General features: G+C 46.7%; 8 protein-coding genes across 10 annotated transcripts; 3 read left to right on the top strand and 5 right to left on the bottom strand.

The window, feature by feature from the left end:
- Nucleotides 1–905: 905 nt before the first annotated feature.
- Nucleotides 906–6,170, top strand: LOC127781915 (protein CHUP1, chloroplastic-like). 3 transcript variants are annotated; one of them, XM_052308984.1, is made up of 9 exons: nucleotides 906–1,089; nucleotides 1,313–1,490; nucleotides 2,277–3,148; nucleotides 3,241–4,197; nucleotides 4,317–4,448; nucleotides 4,524–4,705; nucleotides 4,810–4,921; nucleotides 5,371–5,514; nucleotides 5,846–6,170. In XM_052308984.1, the coding sequence occupies exons 3-9, from the start codon at nucleotides 2,363–2,365 to the stop codon at nucleotides 5,927–5,929; spliced, it is 2,397 nt and encodes a 798-aa protein (XP_052164944.1). In that variant the 5' UTR covers nucleotides 906–1,089; nucleotides 1,313–1,490; nucleotides 2,277–2,362; the 3' UTR covers nucleotides 5,930–6,170. The 3 variants fall into 3 exon arrangements, with proteins under 3 accessions (XP_052164944.1, XP_052164945.1, XP_052164946.1); XM_052308985.1 differs by having other exon boundaries at nucleotides 1,263–1,490; XM_052308986.1 differs by lacking the exon at nucleotides 1,313–1,490.
- A 614-nt stretch (nucleotides 6,171–6,784) lies between these two features.
- On the top strand, nucleotides 6,785–10,457 carry LOC127781921 (uncharacterized). Its single transcript, XM_052308993.1, has 5 exons — nucleotides 6,785–7,159; nucleotides 7,298–7,359; nucleotides 9,189–9,279; nucleotides 9,361–9,442; nucleotides 9,543–10,457. Exons 1-5 carry the CDS (start codon nucleotides 6,966–6,968, stop codon nucleotides 10,188–10,190), a joined length of 1,077 nt encoding a protein of 358 aa, XP_052164953.1. The 5' UTR covers nucleotides 6,785–6,965; the 3' UTR covers nucleotides 10,191–10,457.
- Nucleotides 10,411–10,923, bottom strand: LOC127781997 (BTB/POZ and MATH domain-containing protein 2-like). The gene has a single exon (XM_052309070.1). It carries the CDS (start codon nucleotides 10,921–10,923, stop codon nucleotides 10,411–10,413), a length of 513 nt encoding a protein of 170 aa, XP_052165030.1.
- Nucleotides 10,924–11,949: 1,026 nt separating this feature from the next.
- LOC127781996 (BTB/POZ and MATH domain-containing protein 2-like) lies at nucleotides 11,950–13,127 on the bottom strand. Its single transcript, XM_052309069.1, has 2 exons — nucleotides 12,074–13,127; nucleotides 11,950–12,008 (listed from the first exon to the last, which is right to left on the bottom strand). Exons 1-2 carry the CDS (start codon nucleotides 13,125–13,127, stop codon nucleotides 11,950–11,952), a joined length of 1,113 nt encoding a protein of 370 aa, XP_052165029.1.
- Nucleotides 13,128–13,446: 319 nt separating this feature from the next.
- Nucleotides 13,447–14,457, top strand: LOC127781924 (glycine-rich protein 2-like). The gene has a single exon (XM_052308995.1). The coding sequence runs from the start codon at nucleotides 13,541–13,543 to the stop codon at nucleotides 14,129–14,131; it is 591 nt and encodes a 196-aa protein (XP_052164955.1). The 5' UTR covers nucleotides 13,447–13,540; the 3' UTR covers nucleotides 14,132–14,457.
- A 1,605-nt stretch (nucleotides 14,458–16,062) lies between these two features.
- On the bottom strand, nucleotides 16,063–17,470 carry LOC127781919 (BTB/POZ and MATH domain-containing protein 2-like). The gene has a single exon (XM_052308990.1). The coding sequence runs from the start codon at nucleotides 17,203–17,205 to the stop codon at nucleotides 16,063–16,065; it is 1,143 nt and encodes a 380-aa protein (XP_052164950.1). The 5' UTR covers nucleotides 17,206–17,470.
- Nucleotides 17,471–19,399: 1,929 nt separating this feature from the next.
- LOC127781995 (BTB/POZ and MATH domain-containing protein 2-like) lies at nucleotides 19,400–20,545 on the bottom strand. Its single transcript, XM_052309068.1, has one exon. The coding sequence runs from the start codon at nucleotides 20,543–20,545 to the stop codon at nucleotides 19,400–19,402; it is 1,146 nt and encodes a 381-aa protein (XP_052165028.1).
- A 3,491-nt stretch (nucleotides 20,546–24,036) lies between these two features.
- On the bottom strand, nucleotides 24,037–24,906 carry LOC127781994 (BTB/POZ and MATH domain-containing protein 2-like). The gene is made up of 2 exons (XM_052309067.1): nucleotides 24,614–24,906; nucleotides 24,037–24,517 (listed from the first exon to the last, which is right to left on the bottom strand). The coding sequence occupies exons 1-2, from the start codon at nucleotides 24,904–24,906 to the stop codon at nucleotides 24,037–24,039; spliced, it is 774 nt and encodes a 257-aa protein (XP_052165027.1).
- Nucleotides 24,907–26,073: the final 1,167 nt, after the last annotated feature.

Below are 26,073 nucleotides of genomic sequence, written 5' to 3'. Positions count from 1 at the left end.
TACCTCCTCTCCTTCGATGACCCCATAGTCGCTGCCCACTCCTATGCCATCACCTGGACCCCTGCCACCGTCATCTTCTACGTGGACGGCACCGTCATCTTCTACGTGGACGGCACTGTCATCTTCTACGTCGACGACCACCATCTTCCACCTCTGACCTTTGATTCACTTCGTTGCTCGAGTTTCCATTGCCATGGCGGGGCCAGCAGCGACGACAACAGAGAGCACTACTCGCGGTTGATCCGAGAGCTATGTAAACTGCTCGTCACCATCAATCACCCCCTCAGTCGCTCTGTTGGTGACGTCTCCTCAGCATCAGGGGATGGGGAGAGGAGACAGCGCCAACAAAATCTCACCCATCGCGCCGTCCTTCCCGTTGGTCGTCGCCCTAGAGGGGATTGGGAAGAGAGGAGAAGAGAAGGAAGAAAGTGCTAGCTACTGACATACGGGGGCCCACGTGGGTCCCACGTTGACCCAGCTTGCCACATCAACCAAAACCGGGCATAAACTGCCTAGAACCTCGAGTGATCTAGTTTTGCAAATTGGGGTATCCATTATCTAGTATTTTCAGTTTAGGGATGAATTTCAGACTCAGTCAACAAATCTAGGGACCTCAATTGAACCTATTCCATTTTTTATTTCCAGCATAACAAGACAGCCCACACCTAACACTCAGACTTTTAGAGAGAAGTACCCGGCCCAGTAGCCTGCTGGCGGCCCAGTACGCTCGGTCTCACAAAAGCGACAAGAAACCAGGGAGAGAGAAAAAGAAAAAGGCGAGAAACTGCTCAGTGGGACCCACCTGTCAGTACCTGCTCTGCCAATGTCTTGTCCCCCCCCCCCCCTAGGCGCTACGGCTACTCGTCTCGTCCAAAACCCCTATCCCCATTTCAAAATTCAAACCACACAACCACCCCCCTCCACTCTCCACTCCACTCTTCTCCTCTCCCGAGAAGAAGCAGAGCGCAAGAGAGAGGAGAGGAGAGAGAGAGAGAGAGCAACCGAATCCTCGAACTCGCCGCGACGAGCTCGTAGAAAAATCCGCGCGTGGGCGCGGGGCGCGGCGATCGAAGGCGAGCGAGGCCGAAGGTGAAAGCATCCGAAGCTCCACCGCACTTGTCTTCATCCTCCTATTCTTCTTTGTTTACTGCCACTGGCTGGTGTTGGCTCTACTACTAGTAGGAGTAGTGGTGGTAGTGTCGTCGGGAGTGGCACGGCACTGCGGGGTTTCTGATTTTTTTTTTCTTTTTCGTCTTCTTAAGTTGAAATCGAGCTGATTTGGGGGGGTTCTTGCTGGAGCGGGGGATGATAGGTTGCGGACTTGCGGTCAGGAGGAGGTCAAAAGGAGGGAGAAGGCTTTGATTAGTGGGGGATTTCAGGATTGGCGATCGTCTTGAGCTCGCTCGGTGTGCAGAACGGCTGGGTTCTTTTGTGGACGGGGGAGTTTGCTTTCACCTCGATCTGTACAAATCGATGGTGGGTGGTGGGAGGTAAGAGTCGCGCTTTACTTGTTGTGTCCTTCTTGATGATGAGCCCAATGTGGGTTCAGTCTACTCGCTGTGTTCAAATGCTTGATTTTTGTGGAAGCTTTTGGGTTTTGATTGGCATTGTGTTTATCATCTTCGCCAAAATCGGTTGGTCCCATTTGCTGTTCTCATTCGATTTTGGTTCTAGGGAGTTGGATCTTGGGGCATTTTGCTCCTTCTCCTCGTGTTTTAGTTAGTTCAAGAGGATGCTTGTTTGCAGTTAGCAGTTTTCTGCTTTTTGGTGATTAGGTTTCGGGAGATTTCATCTTCGTCGACGATGCATTGATGGTCGATGCTACAAATGTGTACTGTACGGCCACAAAAAAATTGAAAGGCAGTGCTTCTTTTTAGCCTTTGGAAACGATAATCTCAAAAAAGTATTAAGCTTGATTTGCTCAGACCTTGATGTTATTTATTTGCTTCATACAAATGCTGCTAAAGAGAGAGATAAAGGCAGTTGTAATGCTGCTTAAATGTTGCTCTCTTCAGAGTAGTACACAAATGGACTCCATGGAAGTAGTTAAAGACGTGGTTTGATATGGTTCTGGGTAGCATTGCAATAAAGAATTCATTTAATCTAGTACTCCTGAATTGATGCTTTATTTCCTTATTTATGGACAATTTTTGAAGGCATCCATTTTAAAAGGCATTCATATCTGGTTCTTCATTTTTTTTCTTTATTCTTGTTTTCATCTGTGTTATTGATCTTTGGTTGCTAGCTCAATTCATGTTTTTCTCACTTATTTGCAGGTGTTAGTACAGGTACTGGAACATTTTAATCAAGTCGAGTCACCTCTGCATGGTTAGTGTTCTGGGTCAGGCAAAATCGCTACAAGATGAAAGAAGATATTATGTTTGACAACCAAACAAAGCCATGCAGATCAAGGGTTGACTCCAAAAGCAATATAAATGTGCTCAAGCCAAAATTTGGATCCTCTTGGGGTTCCCAAATTGTCAAAGGGTTCACAGCTGACAAAAAGACCAAGAAGACAGCAGCTGCTGCAAGCAAGAAGCCACCTCTTGCAAGTGTGGAAAATGTTAACACCAGCAACCAACAGATTCCATATCATTCTAGGGTTAAGAGATCTCTTATGGGAGATTTCCCTTGTTCACCTGCTGGTGCTCAGGTTCACCCCCATGTCTTTGATTGCCATGGCATCAGGTCCCCAGCATCTCATGATCTTTTTCTTGAGTTGGATCATCTCAGGGAACAACTACGTGAGTCAAAGGAAAGGGAACTAGCATTACAGTCAGAGTTGCGGCAATGCAGAGAAAATCCTAGAGTTTCGGAACTTGAAAAGGATCTTGATTCAAGGAAGAATGAAATTGACAGGCTTGTGCGACTTAAAACTTCACTAGAAGTTGAGAAAACAAGCCTTTCTGAACAGCTATCAGCTCTATCTTGTATGGTAGAGCAGCATGAAGAAAATGCAAGGTTGGATGGGCATGGCAATCGGGTTTCTAGTATGGATGGGGGCAATGCATCTTCTTCAGAAAACTTGGAGATTGAAGTTGTTGAACTGCGACGTTTAAACAAAGAGCTTCAATTTCAGAAACGAAACCTCGCAATTAAACTCTCTTCAGCAGAGTCCAAATTGGCTGTCATTGAAAAGAATGCCGAGGTAACATTACTTAAACTAAATTATTTTTCAGGTGGGTTGAGTCGTAGTTTGTTTACAGCTAACCTTTTCTATACCATGCTTATTGTCACCAGAGTGAGATAGTTGCAAAGGTTCAAGCTGAGGCTTCATTATTGCGGCACACAAATGCAAACTTGAGCAAGCAGGTTGAGGGTCTGCAAATGAGTCGGCTAACTGAAGTTGAGGAGCTTGCCTATCTTCGGTGGATCAATTCTTGTCTACGTCATGAGCTCAGTAACTCAGATCAAGCAGCTAGAGCAATGACAGATGCAGATTATAATGATGAAATGGCTTGTCATGTTGATGATTGTGATGGTGATGCAAGACTTGATCAGAACAGTTCTGATCACAAGAAGTTCAGCATTGCTGAGCGTATCAAACAATGGTCTCAGAATGATAAGAATTGTGAAGCATCTAAAAAGGAGGCCCTTCTTGACAGAGCATGGATTGAAGCTGCAGAATGCAGAAGCCCGACACGCAGGCACTCACTAGGTGGACCAAAAGGATGTGCTCAGGAGTTTAGCATTGTGAAGAGGCGCCAATCTGATACCTTTATCTGCCTGCCTGAAGCAACAGATGAGGCAATCTCCTGTAATAAGGATGAGACAATCAGGGAGAAGCGTGAACTTCTTGTGGATAAGTATGATTTTGGTCGATCTGAAAGCTCAAGATTTCTTCTTGGCAAGTCAGAAGTATGCAAGTCTCAAAGTATGGATGTTGAAAAGCGTGCCTTGCGTATTCCAAACCCTCCTCCTAGACCTTCAGTTTCTGTGCCACATTCTGGTCCATCAAATGGATCAGCTGCAAATCCACCAAAGCCTCCGCCACCGCCACCGCCTCCAAAGTTCTCCACAAGAAACGCTGGGGTCATGAAGAGGGCACCACAAGTTGCAGAGCTTTACCATTCACTTATGAGAAGGGACTCAAAAAAGGATACTTCTGGGAGTGGAATCTGTGAAACTGCTAACTCAGCAAATGTGCGGAGTAGCATGATTGGTGAAATTGAGAACCGTTCTTCGCATTTGCAGGCTGTAAGTAGAATATTCTGCTCAGATTATTGGACATATGTAGAATTGTAGATACCAATGAAAAGCTAGCTGGTTCTCGCACTGATGTATGGCTATTTACTTTACTCTTTGTTCATTTTCAGATCAAGGCTGATGTTGAGACTCAAGGTGAATTTGTGAAATCATTGATCAAGGAGGTGACCAATGCAGCTTACAAAGATATAGAAGATGTGGTTGCATTTGTGAAATGGCTTGATGATGAGCTTGGTTTCCTGGTATGAATGTTCAGTAGCACTATACTCTGAGCAATTTACTTTGTTTTTTCACTCATGTAATTGCATTACTTGAAGGTGGATGAGAGAGCAGTGCTGAAGCATTTTGATTGGCCAGAAAGGAAGGCAGATACTCTACGAGAGGCAGCTTTTGGCTACCAAGACCTGAAAAAATTGGAATCTGAAGTTTCAAACTATAAAGATGATCCTCGCCTTCCATGTGACATTGCACTGAAGAAAATGGTTACAATATCAGAAAAGTACGACTAAATTTACTATAAGTATACAGATTACATACATTTAACAGAACTAGTGGTAAACTTAAATGGGAATACTGATATTTTCATTTGCATTCTTAATTCAGGACTGAGCGGAGTGTCTACAATCTTCTGAGGACAAGGGATGCTACGATGAGACAGTGTAAAGAGTTTAATATTCCTACTGACTGGATGCTCGACAACAATCTTATTGGCAAGGTATATGTTCTATAATTTTCCGTTTTTGAAGGTTTGATTTCTTAGTGCTACATTGTTGTCAGCATATGATAGAGGAAATGACCTAGTCAGAATTATGATGCTTGGCCTGCAAAAAGTAAAATTTGTTGGTTACCAGTATTCAGAATAGATAGCATGGAGACTACCAGGATAAGTTTTCAAGTACCTATTGGTTAACTTGAGGTGCTTGTTATACAGTATCTAAGGTTATTTTCATCTACTGGAACTTAGGAATGTGGTACGCTTTGCATAGGTACCACTGTTGTTTGCTTGTGAACATTTTGCAGATTATGTTGATACCACAAAAAGGTTGTAAAACAGAAGCAGTTTGCAACGATCACCTAGACCATCGTTTACATCCTGTTGGATTAATCATTGCCTTTCTATTAACTGGAGTAAACGTTGTCTGTCTATTTCCTTGATAACTGCAGATAAAATTTTCTTCTGTCAAATTAGCAAAGATGTACATGAAAAGAGTTGCTATGGAACTTCAATACATGGGACCTCTGAACAAAGATCCAGCTTTGGAGTATATGCTACTTCAGGCTGTGAGATTTGCCTTCAGAATGCATCAGGTAACACATTTCTAGCAGGAACTCCACAAAAAGAAAATTCCCCTGTGCATACTGCATACTCCATTCTGATTAGATGTATACTTGGGCAATTATGTTATACCACATCTCATAATTGTTTCATCTGCCTCCTGATTCCCATTCCGTATATAATTGCACATATTTATTTTCCACAGGTGCTTGTATATGTTTTATGTCCTTCAGAAACATTATGGTTATTTCTGCATTACGTTTGTGCTATTTTCTGCTGTTAACTCTTGTTATGACATATTAAGATGTGTTATTTAAACCTTAATGTCAGCTGCATATTCTAAATTGCCGCTCATTTTTGCAGTTTGCTGGGGGATTCGATCCAGAGACCATGGATGCATTTGAAGAGCTGAGGAATCTTGTGCATGTCAGAAACAGCACCCAGTAGGAAGTTAAAAAAATGTGGAGAAGGGGATAATTCTAGCTTACTCTCTCAGTAAGCATAGCGGAGAGCTTTGTTTTGGTTTATGTGATTGTGTGATTGATGATTAGTGTGTGTATGACTGTATCTATGTGTTTCAGTGTGTGCTAGGCTGAAGAACACCAGCTGGTGTTTGCCTATGATTTTTGTAGCTACCATGACTGAAAAAAGAGGAAAAAAGAAAAAAAATGCATGGAACTTTTCTGTATGCTTGTTGATGACTCAAAAATGAGCCAAGCCACTTTATAATCGAAGCATTTGAACTTAGATTTCAGAGATACTTTGGAACTGTTTCTGTATGAAATCATTAACCATTATTTTTAAAAAAATGTGTCTCCATTGTTTCACTTATGTTTATACCATAAGTCAAGTTAATTTTAAGACTTAATTATGAAGTTGATTTTGTGAATTTTTTCATCGTGATTTATTTTACAACATTGGCCTTTATATCATTAAAGACACACATATAAAAATTTTACGTACAAATTATTTTTTGTTTGCTACTAGTAAGCTGGACAATAAGCACAAGATAAGCGAAATAATGGGGCCAACGGTTTGTGTAGATGAAAAATTTACTTAAAAAAAGGGCACACTTCCGTCACCTCCGTCGCCGGCGAAAATCCTCTTCTTCCGCCGTCGCCGTTGGGGTTGAATTCGGTGGCGCCGGCGGCGCCGGCGGCTGCGAAGTGAGAAGGCGTCGATACGGACGAACTCGCCGGCGTCATCGCCTTGGTAGAATAGACTTGATCAATTGGGCCCAGCCCAATTACACCACCGGGCCCACCTTGTCAGCCACATCAAACCGTTCGTCTCGGGAAGCCACCGCACGATTGGATTGGATCCGACTCGACTCAAGAAAAGAAAAGCAGGAGAGACACAAAAGAAAAAAAAAAGAAGAAACCCTAGCTCGCCGGAGCACCGCCGCCGTCGAGGCCTCCGGTTCCCCGGAATCCCAACCGCTGGTCCTGTGCGGAGTTGCGGGGTGGTTCACGGCGGGTTCGCTATGGCCGCGTCGTCGCCGGCATCCAGCGGGAAGGCGGCCAGCGACTCGTCGGCACCCGTGGTCGCGGTCGCCAACGGCAATGGGACGACGCCGCAGAAGCTGCCCCCGGCGTCCGCCTTCGACATGCCCAAGCCCAACCTGCGCGGCCTCAACAAGCCCAAGTGCATCCAGTGCGGCAACGTTGCGCGCTCCCGGTAAGAATTTTTTTTGTTTTTTTGTTTTGGGGATTTGTAGTGATGGTTTTCTAAGAGAAATCGATGCGCTGTATCGGCATGTCGCTCCTGGATATTTTTTTTAATTCATTCTGTGTAATGTAATGCTTGGCCTTTCAGGTGCCCGTTCCAGTGTTGTAAGAGCTGCTGCTACAAGGCTCAGAATCCTTGCCACATTCATGGTATGTATGTGTAATGCTAGTACCATTTGAGTATATATCTGCTCCTGTGCAACAAATTGTGCTTGTAATTAGTTGTATTAAGCCGCTGACTGAATACCTGTACATCCACTTATTCGATCATTTGATCCAACCAATTTTTTTGACAGGCGTGATTTGGTCTTGCAGTTTTACCTTTCTGTGGACTATTACTCATTGTTTGGCAGTTGGAGATTTACCTGTTTTATTGTTTACAATTTATTCTGGGAATGCTTATCACGTTTAGCTACTTAGCATCAAAGCTAGGACAATTGCTTGTAAGTGGGGTAGTGGGATACTTTAATTATGGAGGAATTTTAAGGTACGGTCACTTTCTTATGGACCGTTGATCAAACTTATAATGATAAGATTTGAACATGCTCATTTCAACATCTAAAAGGGAAACTACAGGTATAGAAATGCATTATTATAACGTTTTGTTCCATTTTGGATTTTTATTTTTCTCAGTACTGACAATGTTGTCGCGTGCAATTGAACAACATTAACAACCAATTAATGCTTCTCCATCAGGCTGCTCAAATAGTGGGATGATGTTGGTCAACAGAATGTTTGATCTTCATATTTTGTAGGGTTTAGGGAAGGAAATGAGGGAAAGGGTGTAGAGAAGAATTTCAGTATGTTTGTCAGGTTGGATCAAACAGCGGCAGTTTTCTTCAGGACTGTAGTTTAGGATGTGGGATGTGACCCTGAACCTGAACCAATGAATCTAGGTCGATGAACAAGCTACTTGGTCTGTCAAAATAAATTATATGGTATAAAATAAATTACTACTACTTTATGGTATGTCATACACAAACACCCAAGGAAGATAATCAGTTTTACACTACAAGGAAGGGAACACGAAATGAGACAAATAAATATTTGGGTTGTAGAGACATCAGACATGTGACCCATCCAGCCACACAATTCTGTTGCTCTATCTCCTCAATTCTAACATAATCTCATATCCTCGCCATCGACGCAGTTTCAGGCTTTCAGCAGACACCCTTGCCACCATCTTTTATAAGCAAATGCCCTAGTCTTCTCCAAACCTCCTCCCCTCTTCTGCTGACTTGTCTTGCATCGGCGGCAGAGAACCTTGAGGGCCACGAGATCACAGGGTGTAGCAACTTGGTCCCCATCTTCTACTGCTGGATTATCCCCTGCAGTGTGCCACCACACACCTTCACACATGCCAGCACCACCTGAATGGCGAGGAACCTGGCCACTGTTGCCCCAATCAAAATCAGGTAGGTTTCTGTACCTGATTTGGATGCCTCTAATAACCAAACACGGCCTGGAGGTGACCTGCATCAACTGTGACCAGCAAACTGGGACAGGTTCAGGAACGACAGTATTGTATCATGATCTAGTGACTGTGGTAATGACTCACTTGAGTGCCATGAGCCCATGACAACCTTGGTTTCTAAAATTAAATTGACCCTTGCCATAGCATTATTATTGCCTTGGTCTCTAAAATCAAATGGACCTTCAGAAATGTGTTTTGGAGGGATAATGGCCTCATGGGTGTACCTTGAAGGGCTCTTATTTGTTGTATTGTACCTCTTAAATCTGCTTTCCAATTATATTCATCTCTCTCTATACTCTTCATTATATGGCACTCAATGTTGCTGTCAAAATTTATTCTCTCTGGTGTATAAGGGATTAGCAACATTTGGTTACATACAAGAAATTTTGATTTATGGCTATGATGTTATGCCTGTCTACATATTTTCTGTGATTTGTCTGGACTCTGTATTTTTCTAATATTTTTGAAAAAGCCACTAACCACCTCTTATCACCAATCATGACAGTTCTGAAACAGAACAACACATTGCCAGATAAGCCACCTCCGTCAACAGCTCCTCTGTCAGAGCAACCATCAGCTAATATACCTTCAACCGGGTAACCTTCTGAACCAGGAGTTTTATCTTATGGTAAAATCTGTCATTATTTCTGATGCTTGCTTGAAATTTGCTGCTGCAGTTCATCAAGGTTGGCTTCTCTGCAAAGGCTTCCCCATCATTTCCTGAATTCCCTCCGAACAAAGAAGTCCCTTGCCAAAAAGGTTCTAGCTGTTCCATTGTTTGCGATTGTTCATTGTTTAGTTTCGTTTCTTTTCTTCCATGATGAGACCATGATTAAGGAGTTAAGCATTTATATTACAGGATGTTGTGGGCATAAACAAGTGGAGGTTTGAGAAGCTAAAAGAACATATCCAAGGAGACATCGATGCTGAAAATGAAGCGTATGAAAGGTATACACAGAATGTTGGGTTACTGGAGGAAACGTTCGGTCTTACAGAAGATGCTGCTGATGAACCTGAACCTGAAGCAACTTCTTCAGAAGAGAGGATGGAAACATTGGTTTCCGAGGCAAAGGTGAGGCTGAAATCGGACTCTGCAAATGCAGATGGCTTCCGGGACAGGATTGCTACTATTTTGGACCAGAAGATAAAGGAATTGCTAGAAAGCAAAAGCACCTACGAGGATGACAACCCTCCTGACCAAAATCCAGATGACCATCCAAAGCCTGTCAAGTTATCCATCAAGCAGCAAATGGAGAGAGGTGCAAAGATGACTGAGCTCCTTGCTAAGATGATAAGAGCACAGAGTGAGGTTGATCTGAAGATCTGCTCTGGTATTGCGGCGCAGCTGTTTGGAAAGAAGAATGAATTGAGCAACCAAGAATCTGTTGCATCTGTTACGATTCCTTATTCTTTTCCAAAGCTCTGGACTAGGGTGGAGATTGATGATGCCATGATGTGTAAGATCAACGGCGAATTTTCGTCTTCGACAGAGGTAATGCAGCTATAAACCTGGAATTAATCTGTTCAGACCCAATGCTTGTCTACACTAGAAGAACATGGTTGAACCACAGCTTCTTTTCTGCTTAACCTACTGTTCGTTTAATGTAAGCAATTGTAATTGTTTTCATCAGAGACAAAAACCATGAGAGCAACACAGTAGTTTGACCAGTTTGTATTAAACCATGACATGAGAGCAATACAGTAGTATAGTTGTTTTTCTTTATTGTCTATGAGACATCGCTTGTCTCCGCCGCCGGCGGCGGCGGCGGCGGCTGTGGCATCTTGTTCGTCTTTGAGACGCGTGGCTCGCCGAAGATCGTGACTATACACTCGATCGAGAGGAAGTCGCCGGCGAGGAACGCCGGCGTCTCGACGAACTGCACGCCGGAGCAGCTGAACTGGCCGTTCCTGGTGTCGAACGCCGCCGTCTTGTCCTCGCGGAGGACGAGGCGCTCGCCGGTGACCTGGTCGACGGCCTTGAGCTCGTAGACCGCGGACGCCGCGGCGTCGGCGGTCATGAGCTCGAGGACCACCGACGGCTGGCGGCACGCCGCCTCGGCGGCGCTGTCGCCGTTGGGGTAGTACCTGACGGCCCAGTCGTAGCCGCCGACAGCGAAGGTGCCCGACCGGACGAACTCGCCGGCGGCGGCGGTCCTCTTGACGAGGCCGTGCTGGTAGACGGTGAACGCGTGCGCGCCCTGCGCTATCGGCGTCGTGCACGTCGACGCCGTCCATGTCATCGTCGGCGTCGGCGGAGAGCAGCCGTGGCGCGGCGACGGCGGCGGCCGCGAAGCTGAGGCGCAGGCGCCCATTGCGCAATAGCAGATGAGAACTTGGGGAGACGAAGAAGAAGACCCGCACGAGCACGTACGCCATGAAATTGGATCATACGATAATATAGTGTTTTAGATAGGCCCTCTCGAAGGCCTGGATTCGGGTTAGACCTGGGCCCTGAGAACATTACTAATCCGTTTCATGAAACACAAACAGAAATATAAACAGATTGTTTTTTTAGATAATGATTACACATAAACTCAAAACAAAACAAGAAAGAAACAAAAGACAGACAGAAAGATTGCAAGTCGAATTCACTCAAACATCGGTTGTGGATTTATGGCAGTGATCAATCAAAATTTTGATGAGATATACGTGTCTGTTCACGGCCACTCACGTATATATACATTCGTCTGGTGTGCATGCAGTGTACATCCTGCTGTTTACAGAGCGTAGAACAGAAATGTGTCAACCAAAACAAGAAGAAGCCTCCATATCTTGAAATGTCGTACGAGATGTGAGCAGATGAGTTACAACATTGCGGCTGACCAACTCCGGAACACAAATCATATGAACGGCTATGTATCTTCAAGTTGCTCAGCTAGCCTAGTTGTCAATACTGAATACTTCGGTTATAAATACTTGTTGTTTATGTCATGAATCAGATAAAACTTTATAATTCTAATCAATATTTTTTAAATGGTTAATTAGCTTAAAAACAAAAAAAATGGTATACATATATTTGCATCAAAAAGCAATATCATTATATCATAAACTTATTAAATTTGATAAACTGATAAACTTGATGGTCGAAATTTTAAATTTTTGATCAAATCTTATCCTTAACTTCAAACATTTCAGATTCTTGCCAAGATGTTGACGATCGCGGGAAGTAGCAAGACTGTGATCATTATCTCCAAACTAGAATCAGTCAATGGTTTATGGTTACATGCTGGCATTTTGATGCGAATTTGCAAGGAAATTCAAGAAAATTAGTCCTTGTCTCTTGCATAGATATTGGGAATAACAGAATAAGAGGTCATCTTCCTGCCTATTATCTCCCACAAATCCACCATGAAAGAAGGGGAATAACAGAATAAGAGGTCATCTTCCTGCCTATTATCTCCCACAAATCCACCATGAAAGAAGGGCAAGATAGCTTCATCTTCTCGTACCCTTGGCTTTCCATGATGCCTTCCATCTTCTTGGAGGTGGCCAAGAACTCGATGCACGCCTCCTTGAGCTTCTGGCAATGGTGCTGATCCGCCATTGCCAGCGTCGCCGCGACGGTGTCCACGGCGATGCTCTTGCAGAGCATGAGCTCGCAGATCAGCTTCAGCCTCTCGACGTCGTACCGGTCGGCGGCCTCGAGCAGGTGCATGATCATCTGCGCCTTGTCGTCGTCGTCGTCGAGGTCGTCCATGGCGGCGGTCGTGTCGGTGTAGATGAAGTGGAGGAGAGCCCGGAACACCGCCGGCTCGACGCCGTCGATGGCGACGCGGCCGGCGTTCGCGTCCGTGGACTTCTTCATTGGCCCGTAGAGCGCCGCCTTGAACACCGGCGAACGCATGGCGAGCACCGCCCGGTGCGCGGCGAACTCCTCGCCCCGCACGACGAGCGTCACGTCGGCGGTGCCCTTGTCGCCGAGGAGCCCGGCGAGGTGGCCGAGGATGTTCGACGGCGGATGGTCGAGCTCCGGCGCGTCGCCGGCGGTGACGACGGGGTCCAGGACGACGTTGACGACGCACTCGATGGTGAGGCGGTCGTCGCGGACGAACCCCATCTCCTCCAGCTCGCGCCGCCGCATGAACCTCAGGTGCCCCCACGCCGGGAACGCCTGGGAGAACACGCGCGACGTCGAGCCGTCCATGGGCCAGCGCACGGACCGCGGCTCGCCGGTGGCCGGGTGGATCAGCCTGAGGTCGTAGAACGCGCGCGCCACCGCGCCGCCTCCGCCGCCGCCAGCGGCGGCGGCGGCGTTCTTGAGCTCGAGGTAGACCGAGACGAAGTCCATGTCGGCGGCCGTGACGCCCTCCGGGTAGAACACGACGGCCCAGTCGAACCCGCCGACGGTGAAGGTCCCCGACGCCACGCGGTGGCCGGGCGCGGCGCCCTTGGTGGCGCCGTACCCGGCGACGCGGAACCTGTGCCGCCCCTCCACCGTCGCCATCGTGTGAACTTTGTTACGCGCACTAATCCGAATCCACCGCTAATTTTGTATAAATTTCGTGCAAATTTACAAATCAAGTCCGAAACAAAATCCATCTCTGTTCCCTTCCCTTGAACGTGTCGGACCGAAACTATGAAGTTGGGCCGCCTAAGTGGGCCGAGATGTCAGTCGGGAGAGGAAGAGTTTGATGGGCCGATGCCGCGGGGAATATCTCGGTAAATATTCCAAAATAAAGAGGCAATTAATGAAAAGATTTTTTTTCGAGGTAGTAATTTAATGCAAAGATTTTTTTTGGGCCGTTAAATAGCCCACCCGGCGGCGGCTTCTCCTCCCATTCGCTTCCACTCCCACACCGATCTAGGGTTTCTAGGGTTTTGGGTTGCGGCGGCGGCGGCGGCGAGGGCGAGGTCGAGATGGCGTCGGAGAGGGTGAAGGGGACGGTGAAGTGGTTCGACGCCACCAAGGGGTTCGGCTTCATCACCCCCGACGACGGCGGCGAGGATCTCTTCGTCCACCAATCCTCGCTCAAGTCCGACGGCTACCGCAGCCTCAACGACGGCGACGTCGTCGAGTTCTCCGTCGGATCCGGCAACGACGGCCGCACCAAGGCCGTGGACGTCACCGCGCCGGGGGGCGGGGCCCTCACCGGCGGATCCCGTCCCAGCGGCGGCGGGGACCGCGGCTACGGCGGGGGCGGAGGCGGCGGCCGCTACGGCGGTGACCGCGGCTACGGCGGCGGTGGCGGCGGCTACGGCGGGGGCGACCGCGGCTACGGAGGCGGCGGCGGGTACGGCGGCGGCGGCGGAGGCAGCCGCGCGTGCTACAAGTGCGGCGAGGAGGGCCACATGGCCAGGGACTGCTCCCAGGGAGGAGGCGGCGGCGGTGGCTACGGTGGTGGTGGCGGCGGCTACCGCGGCGGTGGTGGTGGCGGCGGCGGCGGCGGGTGCTACAACTGCGGCGAGACCGGCCACATCGCTCGCGAGTGCCCCAGCAAGACCTACTAGGCGCTGCTCGCGGCGTCAGATCCAGCTCCCTCCCATGATGCGTTTTGCTCCCCCCTCCCTCCACTGAATCACCGAGCAGCGGGTGATCAGTTCTATCTTATTAGTAGTCGTAGATCTCGTTAGGAAAGCTATGGATCTATCGGTTCGTCGTCGTCGTCGTTCTATGTAATGGGATGGGAGTCTTGGAGTGGTTTAATCTTTTTGTTTCGTTGGGTCGGTTTGAGAGACAAGCCATGGATTTGCACTGTCTGATCTATCTATGAATCTATCTATTATGAACCGAGAAGAAAATATTCATCAGCATTTGGATGAGTATTTTGTGTGAATGTTTCTTGGCCAGATCTGATCTGAAATTTTGTCTCTTTGTCTCCTGATTCAAATCTGATGCCTCTTGTACTCTGCTGTACTTGCAGGGTGGTATTCCTGTATGGTTTATGCAGCTTGGGTTGCAGATTACTAATCACCTGTTTGACCTGAGAAATTGATTATGTCCTTTGCTGTACTTGTAGAGTGGTATTCCTGTATGGTTTATGAAGTTTTATGCTTGTGTTTCAGATGGCTAATCAAGTATGCAGTTTTATGCTTGTGTTGCTGAAGTTTTATGCTTGTGTTTCAGATGGCTAATCAAGTATGCAGTTTTATTCTTGTGTTGCAGATGGCTAATCAAGTAATCAGTTACTACTTGGTGTACTGATTACACAAACCAGGGGCGATATACTGTATTTCATCATGTGGTAGTGGTACCTGATTGTTTTTTGTTGATCAGACTTGAAGGGTTGTGTCTAATTGTTCTCTTGTTCAGAGTACTCTTGTCTGTTCTGTTGTTCATTCAGACAATCTGATTGTTGTTTTGTGCAGAGCCTGCTGTTGTGTTGGTTCTCTTGTTCATTCAGAGAATCTGATTGTTGTTTTGTTCACAACCTGTTTGTTGTGTTGTTCATCCAGAATTTCTGAGTCTGTTCTGCTTGTTGTGCAGAATCTGCTTGTTCTGCTGTTCATTCAGAAATTTTAGTCTGTTTGTTATGATGTTCATTCAGAACTTTAGTGCATGTTTGTCTGTTGTTTCATTCAGAATTATCAGAGGGGACAAGTGCCTGTTGTTCATCCAGAATTTTCAGAGCAAATCTTGTTCTGTTTCACTAGTAAAATTACAGAGTGAATAGTTGGACCTGAACTGCATTAGCTTTATTTCTTTTCCTGCAGGAAAAAATATCTACAAACTCACTCGTATCTGAACATCAACTAAACTACAACTGAGCTAGGAGTACCTACAAGTCAGTAAACCTTCACAAACTATGAATAATTAAGTGGTGAGTAAACAAACAAAAACTGATTACGAAGATTAAGCGTTCATTGATAGTACCAGAAGTAAAAATAATAAGCACGCTGTTAATTTGTTTCACTGGTAAAACCACATAGAAACTCTTGTATGAAAAATCGTCCTTTTCTTGTAGGATAAATTATGTACAAACTCAGGCATATCAGAACATGAACTAAACTGGTTAGTAAAAAACCACAAACTAATTCAGAATATATAAATGTCCATTGGCAGCATCAGAAGTTAGAAAAATCAAGCTCACTGACTAATTAATATACTCAACAAGCTACTGGGGAGACAAACTACTCGTGAGGAGTAGTTTTTAGAGGATTTTGATAAGGTATATCAGAACATCAACAAAACTGCAAAAAAGCTACCTGGTCAGTAAACAACCACAAACTACTAAATGAGAAGATTAGCCACAAACTGTAGTAATTAAGAAGATTAAGCGTCTATTGACTCTATCAGAAGTTGGAACAATCAAACACTCTTGAGTCTAACTAGTAACACAGTTTAGTGGACAAACTAATTAAGAAAAGATTAAGAGTCTATCGACAGTAGTAGAAGTTGAAATAACACAATCACTCTGAATCTTTCACTAATTAAACACAGTTTAGTGGATTTTGAGTAAGCTGCCGATCTGGTAGAAGAAGTATTTGAAGAGCGAGATACAGTTGAGCTGGTCAGGATGCCGGCTTATCACCACCTCATCGTTCATACCCATGGCGATGACGAACTCGACGCAGGCTTCCCTGAGCCCGCGGCAGCCATGGCGGTCGGCCAATGCCAATGTGCTCGCCACCGTCTGCGCCGTCAGGCTCCTCGCGAGCATGTCCGCGCAGATGAGCTTCAGCCTGCCCATGTCGTACCGGTCGGCGGCGACGAGCAGGTGGCGGGCGAGCTCTCGCCTGTCGTCCTCGTCGGCGTCGAGGTCGTCCATGGCGGCGAGCGTGTCGGTGTAGATGAAGCCGAGAAGGACCTTGAACACGGCGGGCTGCATGTCGCCGACCTTGATGGCGCCGACGGCGTTGTTGCGCATCGGGCCGAACAGCTCGGCGGCGAAGACGGCGGAGCGCATGGCGAGCACCACCCGGTGCGCGGCGAACTGCACTCCCCGCACGTCGAACGTGACGTCGGCGTGGGACTTGAGGTCGAGGAGCCGGCCGAGGTGCGCCGCGAGGTCCGGCGGCGGGACGTCGGCCGCCGTCAGCGGCGCGGCGGCGGACACCCGCGGCTTCCCGACGACGCGCACGGCGCAGTCGATGGTGAGGCGGTCGCGGCGGACGTAGTTGGCCTGGAGCGCCTGTATCGCCTCCACCTTGACGCCGTACATGGCGGCGGAGGAGGAGCGGAGTACGGTGCTGAACGTCCTCGGCGCGGCGAGCGGCGGGTGCACGGACAGCGGCCGGCCGGAGTCGGCGCGGACGAAGCGGAGGTCGAAGGTGGCGGCGGCGGCGGCGCGGTCGGTCAGGAGCTGGACGTAGACGGCGGCGTGGTCGCGGTCGGCGTGCGTGGCGCCGCGCGGGTAGAAGACGACGGCCCAGTCGTAGCCGCCGACGGTGAAGGCGGCCGACCGGACGTACTCGCCGGCGGCGAGGAGCGCCCTCAGGCGGCTGTACCCGCGGATCGCGAACCGGTGGTGGCCCTCCACCGTCCCCATCGTGCACGTCGACATGGTGCTCCTCGTCGTCGACGGCGGCGGCGGCTCTTCTCCGGCGTGATGGCCGGCCGGCGCCGCGGAGGACATCATCATCATTAATTACGTGATGCGTAGCTACGACGCTGCCGGCGGCGAGGTTTGCGGCGGCGGCGATCTGTGCGGGTGCACGTGTGGCGGAAATGTGTGTATGTATTGGTCGCGCACGGTAAGTACGTGTCGGAACGGAATTTGGAATAGTGTCTTGGTACCCTGCACGTCACGAATCACGATGAGGGAGGTCGGATCGGACTTTGGAGGCATTGGTTACTGGGCTGGGCGGAACTGAGTACGGAAGTTTTGGGCCCAATTAGTCTCGGCTAGTTAATGTATAGGGAGTGTCTAGCAAACAATGATTTTTGGCTAGTTAATGTATGATTTTTTTTGCAACTCTTGGAAGTTAAATTTGATATGATTTATCACATATTAATCTATCTTGTTAAATTTTATTATTTTTTTCATAACTATTTGGATGACATGCAAACGAGTAGATGTCCCCTTGAGAGTAATAGTTTCTCCTCAGCACGGATATGATTCATTTAGTCTGATTTGGGTTGAATTTGGCTGATGGAATTTCAATAAATGTGTCCCCGTATATTTATCCCAATTATAATCGAAGTACATTGTGTATTTAACTTATTTTCATCCTAACAATGGTTCCATAGGAGGATTTGTTAAACTTAGGAGCTTAGAGAGTTTCTGTTTTGTATTAAGGCCTTGTTTAGATCACAAAAAATTTTAGCCAAAAACATCATATCAAATGTTTGGATATATGTATGGAGCATTAAATGTGGGAAACAAAACAACCAATTGCACAGTTTGCATGTAAATTACGAGACGAATCTTTTGAGCCTAATTACGCCATGATTTGACAATGTGATGCTATAGTAAACATTAGCTAATGATGGATTAATTAGGCTTAATAAATTCGTTTCGCAGTTTACATGCGGAATCTGTAATTTGTTTTGTTATTAGTCTACGTTTAATACTTTAAATGTGCGTCCATATACTTCAAAAATTTTACACCTAAAGAACTAACACCCACTAAAGAGAAAAAAAGGGCGATCAGTTAACGAGGAAAGCTGACCAAATTAAAACCATAGGGAAAACCGATAAACTCTGTAGAAAGGCGAAAATTAAAAAAGCATGTGATGTGAGTCAACACAAGTCATCATTCCCAAGCTCATCACGATGAACAAGTAGTTCCAACTTTCTATGATGGGCAACTATCCAAAACCACATAACATCTGAGTTGTGAAGCAATACATTTTTCATAAAACTTTCAAGAAGGAAGACGACATCAATGATGCTGTCAACACCTACCGAAAACCATACTAGGTTTTCACTTGAAGGAAGAGAGATCCAGTATCCCAACGTCTCCAAGAGGAAACAACGACCATATCACTAGAAATGGTCATATACTGATTTCCGTCCAAAGCTCTCTCATCTGCTTATTATTGTAGCGTTACCATATACCTAGCTCACAGCACTCGACATAACAGCTCCGACTCCGTCATAACTCAACTTCAACTCTATAGAAGCCATCATCGCCACATTACCAAGATGAGAACATTTGAGAGTTATTGTTATCGAGCTTGTCACACCTTGTCAAGTAGTTCCGACTCCATCCCGACACACTCTAGTGTGCCGTATGAACTACGAAGTAAACAACAAATACCAACTTAAAATTTGCAGCAGATTTGCCATCATATATACTTTACTCTAACTCAGTTGAACAAATTAATCCATTTTAGAAAAAAAATGAATTAAATCAAAAGAGCTCGATAAACCCATCGCTAATTAAGAGATTTGCTTCAGTCCAACAAAAAGTTTCTCGAGGTACCGTTACCTCACGGAGTCACGGTACTAAATCGTTTCCGATCGTTGGATCTAGCTAGGCAAGATATGCATTGTTAGATCTAAAGATCAAAAACGATTTGATACCGTGAGGTACCGGTACCTTAAAGATACTTTTTGTTGGACCGAACCAAATCTCGCTAATTAATGTTCATGGCTATATCATCCTCAACATTGCATGAGCAATGTTTTAATATTTACTCTCGACGTGATCGGACGATCCTTTCCCACATGTTTGCGACGACCAACGGGCACGCCCTCTTGAGATTAATTGCTCCATGATCTAACAATGTGGTGCTACAGTAAACATTTGCTAATGATGGATTAATTAGATTTAATAAATTCGTATCGCAGTTTATAGGCGAAATCTGTAATTTGTTTTGTTATTAGTTTATGTTTAACACTTTAAATACGTGTCTGTATACTCTAGACGTGATCGGACGATCCTCTCCCACATGTCTGCGACGAGCAAAGGGCACGCCCTCTTGAGGTTCTTGTAACCATCACTCTCCACGATTCGCTTGCTATGAGAATCGATGAACTCGAGGCAAGCTTCCTTGAGCTCGCCGCAGCTATGCTGTTCGGCCAATGCCATCGTGTCGATCACCGTCTCGACTCCGAGGCTTCGCCGGAGCACGCGCTCGCAGATCACCCGCAGCCTCTCGACGGCGTACCGGTCGGCGGCGACGAGCAGGTGTCGTGCCATGTCGATTCTGTCGGTGTCGTCGTCGTCGTCGTCAGAGGCGGCGAGGCCGAGGTCGGGTGGCATGTCGTCGGTGTAGATGAAATGGAGGAGGGCCTTGAACACGGCCGGCTGCACGTCGGCGATGGCGATGACGTGGTCGGCGTCCTTCTCCTTCATGGCGCCGTAGAGCTCCGCCTTGAACACCGGCGACCGCGCGGCGAGCATCAGGCGGTGCGCCGTGAACGTCTCCCCCTGCACGGCGAACGTCACGTCGGCGCCCTCGGACTCCACCTGCGCCACCAGCTGCCGGAGTATGTTCGACGGCGGGACGTCGTCCGGCGCCTCGCGGCGCCGCACGGCGGCGACGACGGGGTCGTGGACGACGACGCGGACGGCGCAGTCGATGACGACGCTGTCGCCGCGCAGGCACGCGGGCGACGCCTCCAGCTTGCTCCGCTCCATGAACGCGCGGCGGCCGAAGCACGCCGTGCCGGGATTGCTCGACGCGAACACCCTGGGCGCGCCGGAGGCCCGGGCGACGGCGGCGGCGCGGCCGGTGTCCTGGTCGAGCAGGCGGAGCTCGTAGAACGCGGTGGCCGTGGCGCAGCGGGTGACCAGCCTGAGCTTGACCGAGACGTGTTCCCGGTCGCCGCCGCCGCCGCCGCCCTGGCCCTCCGGGTAGAAGCAGATGCACCAGTCGTAGCCGCCGACGGTGAAGGTGCCGGAGCGAATGCACCGGCCGGCGCCGCCGCCCTTGCACAAGCTGTAGCCGTGAAATGTAAACCGGTGCGTTCCTCTTACTGTCTCCATCTTGCTCATCGACTCCGTCGCCGTCGTCGTCGTCGTCTCCATGGGCATTGCTAATCAGATCACTTGCTGCTGTGAGATCGATCGATTCACGCGTTGCGATGCAGGTGTGGGAGAGATTAATTAATTAATTATTAAAGAAACCCTAGATCAACCTATCACAATTTGATTTTAGCAGCGCCGTGAGTACTATAAAGAGTGTTGAATAATATAGGGAGATCGAGAGAGTTATACCGAAAATATTGGACTTATTGACTTGTTGGTATATATAAGAGCATATATGTGACTTAGATTTTAAGTAAGTTTAGAGATATAGATAGAAACTAATTACTTTTATTCGGTATGACAAACATATACTAGAGTTTTATTCATATACGGAGTACTAAGTAGGACCTTTGTCAGACATTATAAGACCCGGTCAAACTCTAATTCCTGAGTAGTTACGCTGTTTCACAGTATAGAAGGCCACAGTTTAATTTGCCACCATCTTCTAAACTATTATTTTCTCATAGATCATGTTTATAGCAACAAAATCTTTATAGTAGAAAAGTAAATTCAAATCTCTACTACTTAAAAAATTCGGATTAATGATGGTGAAGCTAAAGTAGATACACGATCCAACGTAGAAACGTACATCTGCACGTTTGGAGCGACAAAAATAAAAAAAAAGGGTACATGCGATCCGGAAGGAAAAAAGCGTAAAAAGGGTCGATGCCCCCGCGACCCGCGCCCCCTCCCACGCGTCCCTTGACCGCGCCGCCTCCTCGCCGCCGTCGCCCCTTCCTCCGCGCGCCCTCCATCGCCGCCGCCTCATCGCCGCCCCGTGCTCCCTCCTCGCCGCCCTCGACCGCCGCCGCCACCGCAACAGGGCATCGTCGCCATTTTTGCTGTGCCCTACGCTCACGAGTGGAGTTCGTCGCCGACGCCACAACCCACCGCTCGTGACATCCATGCCGCATCTCCCTGACCGTCGCCACCGTTGCTCCATTCATCTGGTCGGTAACGATGGAGGAGGCGGCCTTGAGTGGGCAGCGGTGAGGTTTTACCATTTTAGTATGGTCGCTAGAGCACCGTGGCACACTGGCACGCGGAGGTCCATGCACCACTGCGGCGGCTGGAGAGGACCCTAGGGTTTGCGCACGCGGCTAGATTGAAAGGCTGCAATGTGTCCTGGCAATCAGGCAAATCATCCATCTCCAAGTCCGACCGCTGACGCTCGATCTGAATCCTCTGCCTGAAAATGGGCTGCTGGCCGATGTGTCGTTCCTCGCCATCCCCTCCACCACAGTTCGGTATCTTTTATGCTTAATAGACTTCTCTTTGTTAATTCCTCTTCTTTTGTTCAGCTAAATTAGGCAGTTCCAGAGGATAGAGCAGGAAGAGAGTCAGCACCATGAATGTGAGTCCATCTTATTAGTCATTGCTGTTGTGTTCGATGGTGTTCTACTGCTCCAAAATTTTCTTGCGCTGTTGTCACCCCTACCTCCTTTTTCTACATCTGCTACATATGAAATAAACAATGGAAAGCAACTGATAGGCTGCAGATTATCTATCCTATATATTGTTCATCAAGTTATGCTCATGCTGCACGTATTTCAGATTGAATTGATAACTGATGCATTGAAGTGACAGTAGAGCAGAAGAGATTTGCTTGCAAACCGGTTGGCTGATTTTCTGTAAGTCAATGGCTTGGAAATATTTTGCTCCTGCATGTTTGCCTGTATCACTGCATGTTATAGGGGATAAGTTTGGATATTTACCTAAACATCTGAGACGTACGTGTGTAATGCTGATATGTTAGAGCAATTTTGCTAATAGCATATGGTTTGGCAAAATTGTTTCTTTGGTTTATTTTCATGTTAAAATCTGAGTAAGTTTATTTGCCACCAATTTATCTCTTTCTGACTTTCCCTAATGGCCTAATCCCTTCTTCACATGAACAAAAAAGGTAGTAAGAGTGTAGTGGCTTGTTTTCCTGCAGTGTTTTATTGCTTGATTTCTCCACCTCTTTGAAGGCAAAAATGAGGTGTTAGCTGAGTGATCTCCTTTTTTTTCTCTTTGATTGTTTTAGAGCTCTGTATATCAGTATATCCTTATCTCGGATTAAATCTTTTGTCACTTTTTTGAGAAGTAAGATATCGTGCCAGCATATCTATATTACTACCAAAGGATTTCTGCTTACAGCACTGAAAATGTTTGTTTTTATTAGTCATCCAACTGAATGTTTTAGCCCTTTTGCCAGAATGCTAGATGTAACCCAGGGAAAATGTCTTTAATACATTATGTATTTACATAAACATTGGCTTCCTTAAAGTTGAGACTTAATTAGGAGTGATCTGTTCTGTGTATGCTTTCCCCAAGTGCTAGGGCTAGAATCTTTACTTTAATTTGTTGAGAACTGGCGATGTCATCTGTACATGATTCAAACAAATATGTTATCTGGTAAACAATTATTTGAGTCCCTTTGTAGTGTACTCAATTTTAACACCGATACATCCTGTGTTTGTATATCTTAACAATGGATGCATTATTGTAGATTTTAACAATGTTCCTCTGTATTATGTTTGCAGCGCAAGGATTTTCATATCATTATGGTACACAGGTAAGTACCTTTTTGGACTGTAATATTAAGCTTTGTTCTAATAATTTCTTGCTGAGCATCTAGAATAAAGACCCTGGTATGAGTGAGTTGTCTAGCAGTTATACAAATCATTGAGAAGCCCATAGTTGGTCGATACCATTCTAAGGCTGTGTTCGTTGGGGGTGGGTTGGGAACAAATCTCCTGTGCACGAAAAACGGAGTGGTCCATTAGCGCATGATTAATTAAGTATTAGCTATTTTTTTAAACAAATGGATCAATATGATTTTTTAAACAACTTTCGTATAAAAGCTTTTTTTTAAAAAAACACACCATTGAGCAGTTTAAAAAGCGTGCGCGCGGAAGAGGGACAGGGGTTGGGAACCCTTTGAAACGAACTCAGCCTAAAGGTTTCTTCATTGACAAGCTCGAGTGCCATAGCCGATCTAGATCAACTTAGGCGCAGTAATTTGATGCACTTGCAAAATAACCATCACCTCGAGTTGCAAAAAATACACTTGCTTCCAGTAAGGGAAACCTATAAGGTTATATGCCGTTCTATCCCCTTGTAGCACTATTTTGGATAGAGGTTCTTAGTGTTGCGAGGAGCTTTAAATTTTCATTGGTTTCAGATGGTTGATAGTTCTTAAAAGGTATTGTGATCGATATAATGCAAGGGCAATATGAAAGGTATACATTGTTTTTGTCATTTATGGCTAGATGATCCAATTTGGTAATGTATACATTTCTTATCAATTTTGCAACGTTACATAAACATGAATTTTGTAGGTTAAGCGTGTGGAGATTGAGTGGTCTCTTTGAATGTGGGGCTATATTAAGGTTTTGTTATAATTTACACTTAATGATTACTTAACATTATTTTATTCAATGTAACTTAAAATGGATGCATACTTTTTGCCCCGTAGCAAGGCACGGGCACTCAACTAGTATCATATTCAAATATCAATCATTAATTGTGGTCATCCAACCCAACGGCCATGAACTGAACACAAACATCCTTGAGCGCGTCGCAGTAGTGCTGTGCTGGTCAGCCATGGCGAGCGTCGCCGCCACGGTCTTGGCGTCGAGGCTCCTGGAGAGGATGAGCTCGCAGATCACCCTGAGCCTGTCCATGGCGTACCGGTCGGCCGCCTCCAGCAGCTGCCGCACCATCTCCTTGTACTCGCCTTCCCCGAGGTCGCCGGGGAGCGCCAGCGTGTCGCTGTAGACGAAGCGGAGGAGCGCGTCGAACACCTCCGGTTCCATGTCGTCGACGGCGATCCGCGGCGCGCGGTGCTCCCTCATCGACCCGTACAGCGATGCCATGAACACCGGCGAGCGCATGGCGAGCACGATCCGGTGGGCGGCGAAGGGTTGCCCCCTGACGTCGAACGTGACGTCCGCGCCCACGCCGTCCGCCCGCTCCAGCAGCTCGCCGAGGTGCCTCGACAGGTCCGGCGCCGGCACGCCGGCGAGGGGGGACGCCGCGGCCGCCGTGTCGTCGTCGCCGCCGTTGGCGACGACGACGTCGATGACGCACTCGACGATGAGGCGGTCGTCGCGGACGAACGCCGACGACTCGAGGTCGCGCCGCCGCATGAACGCGCGGGTGCCCCGCTTGCCCTTGCACTTCTTGTGCTTGACGGAGTAGACGCGGACGGACCACCTGTAGCCGCAGGCGGCGAAGGCGGAGGACCGGACGAACTCGCCGGCGGCGAGGCACCTCTTGAGGCTGTACCCGACGATCTCGAACTGGTGCGTGGCGCGCGCCGTCCGCGTCGCGCACGTCGACCTCGTGATGGTGCTCTCCGAGATGGGGCGAGACGATGCCATCTCTGAATCTGATCGAGCTTGCTGAGAGTGACCGATCGAGCTGATGACCATGGAGGAATTTATATACAAGTAGCAAGTTTGGAATCTCAAGATGTGAAGATTTTTTGAATTTTTTTAAAATTGAAGAACAAGAGGGGTCGAGAGAATTTAACTGTATTTGTCAGACATCGAAGCCGAAGCGTCCATTCTTTTCTCTCTTTTTTTTCCCTCTCTTTCTTCTAGTTTGGCCATCATTTTTACACGACATTGAGGTGCACGAAGAGTCTATAGATTGTGCGGTGCAATTCATCAAGGAAAAAAAAATACTACTGCCCATAATTTTTACAAGTCAGCTACAAAAACAAAGCATACTTTGCAAGCGGTAATTGCCAAACTTATATTGATTAGTATTACTCAATAGCCACATTTCAAAGGGAAAAAAAACCAAGACATTAAAATTCATCTTAGGTAGTTCTGTAATCGGCCAAATTCATCTTAAGTAAGATTAACACCTGCATGTAGTATTAAATATAGGCTAAAAAAATACTTCCTCCGTTTCATAATGTAAGTCATTCTAGCATTTACTACATTCATATTAATATTAATGAATCTAGATAGATATATATGTTAGATTCATTAAAATTAATATGAATGTGGGAAATGCTAGAATGACTTACATTGTGAAATGGAGGGGGTAACTAATTACACAGATTATGACTAATTTGTGAGATGAATTTTCTAAGCCTAATTGCTCTATGATTTGACAATGTGGTACGCGATAGTAAAAATTTGCTAATGACGGATTAATTAGAATAAATTTGTTTGTTTTTTATTAGTGCCCAAACACACTATGCAACACCCTACAAATACTCGATGACCGATGTGACACGCCCAAAACTTTAACACCACCACCCCCCTCATCTAAACACCCTCTAAGCAAACAATGTATACTCTACTAAATAGAAATATACTAGCATGGTGTACTAAAGCAAAAAAAAAAACACATTAAGCATTGCCTATTAGTAACTCACCATTGAAAGTGGTGGATAAAAAAGTCCTTGACCAATAAAAACAATATTTTGGTTGTCCTAATAACGCTATATCGTAAATAAGAAATTCTACTACTTTCTACATATTTACAATTTCTGAATCATATATCAACCACATTGTCTGCTGTATTATTTTTTT

Source organism: Oryza glaberrima, chromosome 8 (assembly GCF_000147395.1).
Source record: "Oryza glaberrima chromosome 8, OglaRS2, whole genome shotgun sequence".
Lineage (NCBI taxonomy): Eukaryota > Viridiplantae > Streptophyta > Magnoliopsida > Poales > Poaceae > Oryza > Oryza glaberrima.
This window is presented reverse-complemented; position numbering and strand designations above follow the sequence as displayed.